Consider the following 4,795-nt stretch of genomic DNA (forward strand, 5'->3'; position numbering starts at 1 on the left):
CAGTGAGTTTTTAACTAAATTTTATATATAAAAAATGGTTAGTTTCAAAGAAATTGTTCAACAACACAACAACTCTTGTTGAATTTACAACAATACAACAATTTTATTGTTGAATTTACAATAATGCTTCAAAAAAATGCATAAAATCATATTTTTCAGACTTAAATTTTACTTCAAACCCAGATCCTTTTCAATGGTATGCGAGCACACGGCCATCATCTGATCCTTGACGCTGACAAAGTTGCGAACAGCCGCTGGCTTAGCCTCGGGCCAAGCTCCCAGGTCGCGATAAATGGGACGGCAGAACTTCATGCGGAAATTGGAGTTGGCAAACTCCAGAATCTCCTCCAGACGCTTGATAAGGCGAGCACGGATAATCAAGCGATTGACGCGGAAGCGAACCTCGGCATTCTTGGAACCCTTCAAGTTGTATGTGGACTCCAGGAGGTCAATCTTGCTTTCGTTCAAGTCAACAATGTCCTTCTTCTCAATCAGTTTGCCCAGGAAATCAATGAGCTGGTGAATGGAAATGGTCTGCTTAATGTCCTTGTTGTCGCTCAGTTCGGCCACAGTCTTGGAGCTCCAGAGATTGGCCAGTTCCTTGGTGACATTGGAGAGGGATTCATCGAACCTTGAGCAATTAAATTAATATTAATGTGAGCTAAGATCAGACTCAATTTATATTTACTTGGGTATAATAGGCGGCATGCCCTCGCTAGTCAACCACAAATCCCAGTCTATAACTCCCAGCTGATCCTTCTTGTCCGTATCCTTGAAGTAATCATACAGAGCAGCCTTGAAATCATTCGTTTCAATCGATTTGTAGGCATATCTCTTCAGGTAATCCCGCAGGAAGGGCTCAAAAACAGTTGGGCCGCCAAACAAGTCCTCGAGATAGCGCAGGAATGTAGATCCCTTGATATAAGGCACTGAGGAGAAAGCATCATCGGGTCCACAATCCGACAGATTTACCACCAGCTTGCTCAGCTCGGGTGTCTTTTCCAGCTGAGTGCGAAGGCACTCCTGCAAATCGGTGAGATTGCTGAGCATCTTAAAGTCCAGCTCCTTGGCACCCTGCATTCTGCCCACAATCTTGGACTCCACAAAGACGGTGAAGCCCTCGTTGAGCCAAAAGTGCTCAAAGTTCTTGTTTGTCACCAAGTTACCCGTCCAGCTATGGGCTATCTCATGGGCCACCACATCGGCCAGCGATTTGTCCCCGGCCAGCAGGGTGGGCGTCACAAAAGTCAGGCAAGGATTCTCCATACCACCAAAGGGAAAGGATGGGGGCATCACCAGCAGATCGTACTGCTTCCACACATAGGGACCGCACAGTTCCGAGGCTGTCTTAAGCATGACCGCCGTCTCGGAGAACTCCTCGGCGCATTCATCCACAATGGCCTCCTCGGCCCAGACATTGGAGTTCTCCCCCAGCGGCCGGGAAACCAATCTGCCAATGGCAATGGCCACCAAATAAGCGGGTATGGGCACCTCTTGCTTGAACTGCGTCTTTCCAGGCTCCTTCTTGTCAATGAGGGCACTCATCAGGGTGGTCAGCTCACTGGGATGCTCCACGGTAGCATCGTAGGTGAATTTCACCGAAGGCGTGTCCTGGCAGGGAAACACAGAGCGGGCATGGATGGCCTGGCACTGCGAGAACATGTAGGGATGCTCCTTGCCCAAAGTCTGGGCGGGATTCAGCCACTGCAGGCCACTGGCACTGCTCGAGGTCTCGTAATCGATGCGAACATTGAGGCTACACACAAGTGTTTCGTTTCCGATTATTTATGGGCTCTCTTGGAGATTAGATTATCTAGCTGTGATGTGTGGTTCTTACCTGCCCTTAGCCGTTCCTGATGGCAACTCCAGCGTTAGCTTCTGGCCAATATCATCCACGGGATCGCTGATGAAGTAATTGATTGGCAACTCGCTGCCGCCGGCCAGCAACGTGGCATTGGTGACATTAATGTCGCGGACATCCAGGAGCTGCAATTAAGGAGAGCAAAAAAGGATTATGTTAGGGATGGGAAAAGCGCAAGATTTGTTCAGCTCTTTCCCTGATCTTCCAACTCTTCCAACTCCTTCCCCAATCTTCCAGCTTTTTCCCTGATCTTCCAGTTCTTTCCCTGCTCTCTCACCTCTCTTAGCTCTTTCCCTGCTCTTCCAGCTCTTCCAACTCTTTCCCTGATCTTCCACTTCTTTCCCTGCTCTCTCAGCTCTTCTAGCTCTTTCCCTGTTCTTCCAGCTCCCCCTGATATACTCACAATCTTTTCCAGATTTGCAGACAACACATTAAAGCGATGCAGCACACTTCCTTGCAGTTTTGTGGCCGCAAAATCCACCTTCCAGTTGAGGACACTGTGCTCCGTTTTGACCAAATCGGGCTGGGAGTACGAGCTGGGATCAACAGTGCCCAAGCGACCCATTATATAGCGTTTTTGTAACTGGTAAATCGGGAGTGGTCTGTGCAAAGTGGACAAGCCGCGAGTTGGAACTGAAATAAAAGAATAAAGTGGATTTTATATAGACTTTAAAGTCTGCGATAAAGCTTATCGCTAGGAAAACAAAAACCAGCCGCAAGATAAGCCCCGATTTGTGGTTCTTTCCAAGAGCTGTTGGTGGTTTTCAGATAAATCGGATACCCCACTTACTATATAGTATATAATTGCAGTGTAGGCGTCGCCGTAGATGGAAAATAAATAATAAAAACGAGATGAAAATGGCAAATCACCGGTGACGCGTAGTGTGACTGTGGTGCAAACAAAATACCATAGTTACAAGCTATACTAAACCGTGCCTTTTCAGGCGCTTTGCTGACTGGTCATACTACTTCGGAAAATAATACCAACTTGCCGCGAAAATGAGTTTTCCGGACTTTTATCCGTTTTTCAAGTGTTATCCGCCTCGGAAAAGTGTTGCAGTAGATGCCTGAAGTGTCGGGTCAGGTCATAGCATTGGGTTTTCATCGGGAAAACACCAATATAACCGGTAATTTCACTTTATAGAAAAACGCGCGCGGGTTTTTTTTTTTATATGTAAAGTGTATTTCGCTTAATTACAAGTAATGAATTCAACAAATTAACGCAAAATGTAATCCTTGGGATAATCCATGATGCTGGGGAAGTTCTCCAGCGTCTCCTTGTCAATGTGATCCAATCGCTGGGGCACGGAACGCGGCGTCCGTATCTGATTTGTGACGTTCTGCAAGAGATCCTCGGGCACCTGATCGTCGGCAAACAAGTGGAGTCTCTGCATGGTGTGCCGCCGCTGTAGATTGCCGTTCATCGCATTGTACACCGCCTTTTTCATCACCAGCGTGGGATCCTTCTCGTGCAGCTGCCAGGCCAGCGTCCAGGAAGCGCCGCCCGGATAGCCGGTGTGGTGGAAGTAGACCCGTTTCACCCACTCGTCACCGGGCAGGGCGATCTCCCGGGTGTTGATGAGCACCACATGGTCACCGCAGTCATCTGGAAAATGATATTTACGGAGATTTAGTGGGTTGGTCCATTGCGAAAAACTTAACCTTAAAAAAAGGACGAATAACGGTAAGTAAAAAACAGCGGTTGAGAGAGGGAGAGAGAGAGAGAGAGAGAGAGGGAGAGGGAGAGAGAGAGGCTTACAAGAGAGTTGCAATCAAAATGGTAGAAGTAAAAAAGAATGGGCAATCAAAATTCAAGAGGTAAAAGAGAATGGAATATTTCCAGGAGTTTGCTAATTGGGAAAGGAGCGTTTGCTGGAAAGTGTAAGAATAAGTGGAAATGTACCCGTGGAAATGGAAGTAAATCATTTTAATTCTTAGGATCGAACAAAAAATTCATTTACAATTAAGATAAGAGAAATCGAATTAATCTGTTGATCAGTAGACATTGGTTTATTTATTTTTTAAACATTTTTAATTAACATTTCGATTGCAACTCCATTTTCCGCAGTTTATTTTACTTTTGTCTTCCTTTTTTTTTATATTAAATTGCAACTCAAATTATCTTAATAATTACCATTTTCCGCAGCTTAATTTACTTTTGTTTTCATTCTCTTTACTTGCAGCGCCAGCAACAACAACACCAAAACGAAAAACACGCCGGTGATGTAATGGCAACCGAAATGCCTTTTAAAAACATGGATTTTAACCACTTACGCGTTAAATACTTAAACGAAAACTTAACTATGTGAAGGACACTTACTCATGGGATGATAAATAGGCTTGTGCAGACCCATCAGGTGAGTTTTAATTAATTTAGCCGACTCGAAAGGATTCTGCCAGGTGCAGTCATAGATGTGCCAGGTGCGTGCAAACGTCGCCCATTGCTAAATTGTGGATTTATTTATTAATTAAACCGTGGATATTGTTAATAACACTATTACGAACCTGCACACGTTTAGCAATGGACATTTTGAAGGATTTTTAATAGAGAAATTTAAGAAAAACTTCAGAACATGCCAGATTTTCCGGATTGTTATTCTTCTTTTTGGAGATGCAAGAACTACGATATTTTCATTCGATGTCGCTATTGAAGTTTTAATCGATATATATTCGATACTCGATTATTCTTTTGCAGCACTACAAGCAGTGTCGCATTGAACTGCTTGTCAACTGCTTACTGTACACTGGGAGAATAAAACGTAGATTTTTTTTTCTCATTTCTTCAAGTTTCCAACTTCTTAAAAATGTTTTCCTCTTTTCAGATTTTGCCAAAGAAAAACTAAAAACTAATAAGTGTTTAAATTTCGGTAAGTCCCCTCTTTAAAATATTTACCAAATCAAAACTCCATTTCATTTTTTTAATGTTATTTTGTG

At 44.0% G+C, this 4,795-nt stretch overlaps 1 protein-coding gene across 3 annotated transcripts; it reads right to left on the reverse strand.

Annotated features, from left to right (window-relative positions):
- Positions 1 to 73: 73 nt before the first annotated feature.
- On the reverse strand, positions 74 to 4,508 carry LOC108079642 (large ribosomal subunit protein uL13m). 3 transcript variants are annotated; one of them, XM_017174030.2, is made up of 6 exons: positions 4,367 to 4,508; positions 4,182 to 4,305; positions 2,265 to 2,494; positions 1,838 to 1,986; positions 689 to 1,756; positions 74 to 631 (listed from the first exon to the last, which is right to left on the reverse strand). In XM_017174030.2, exons 1-6 carry the CDS (start codon positions 4,388 to 4,390, stop codon positions 169 to 171), a joined length of 2,058 nt encoding a protein of 685 aa, XP_017029519.1. In that variant the 5' UTR covers positions 4,391 to 4,508; the 3' UTR covers positions 74 to 168. The 3 variants fall into 3 exon arrangements, with proteins under 3 accessions (XP_017029519.1, XP_017029520.1, XP_017029521.1); XM_017174031.2 differs by lacking the exons at positions 4,182 to 4,305; positions 4,367 to 4,508 and adding an exon at positions 2,652 to 2,772; XM_017174032.3 differs by lacking the exons at positions 74 to 631; positions 689 to 1,756; positions 1,838 to 1,986; positions 2,265 to 2,494 and adding an exon at positions 3,033 to 3,467.
- Positions 4,509 to 4,795: the final 287 nt, after the last annotated feature.

This window comes from Drosophila kikkawai, chromosome 2L (assembly GCF_030179895.1).
Source record: "Drosophila kikkawai strain 14028-0561.14 chromosome 2L, DkikHiC1v2, whole genome shotgun sequence".
NCBI lineage: Eukaryota > Metazoa > Arthropoda > Insecta > Diptera > Drosophilidae > Drosophila > Drosophila kikkawai.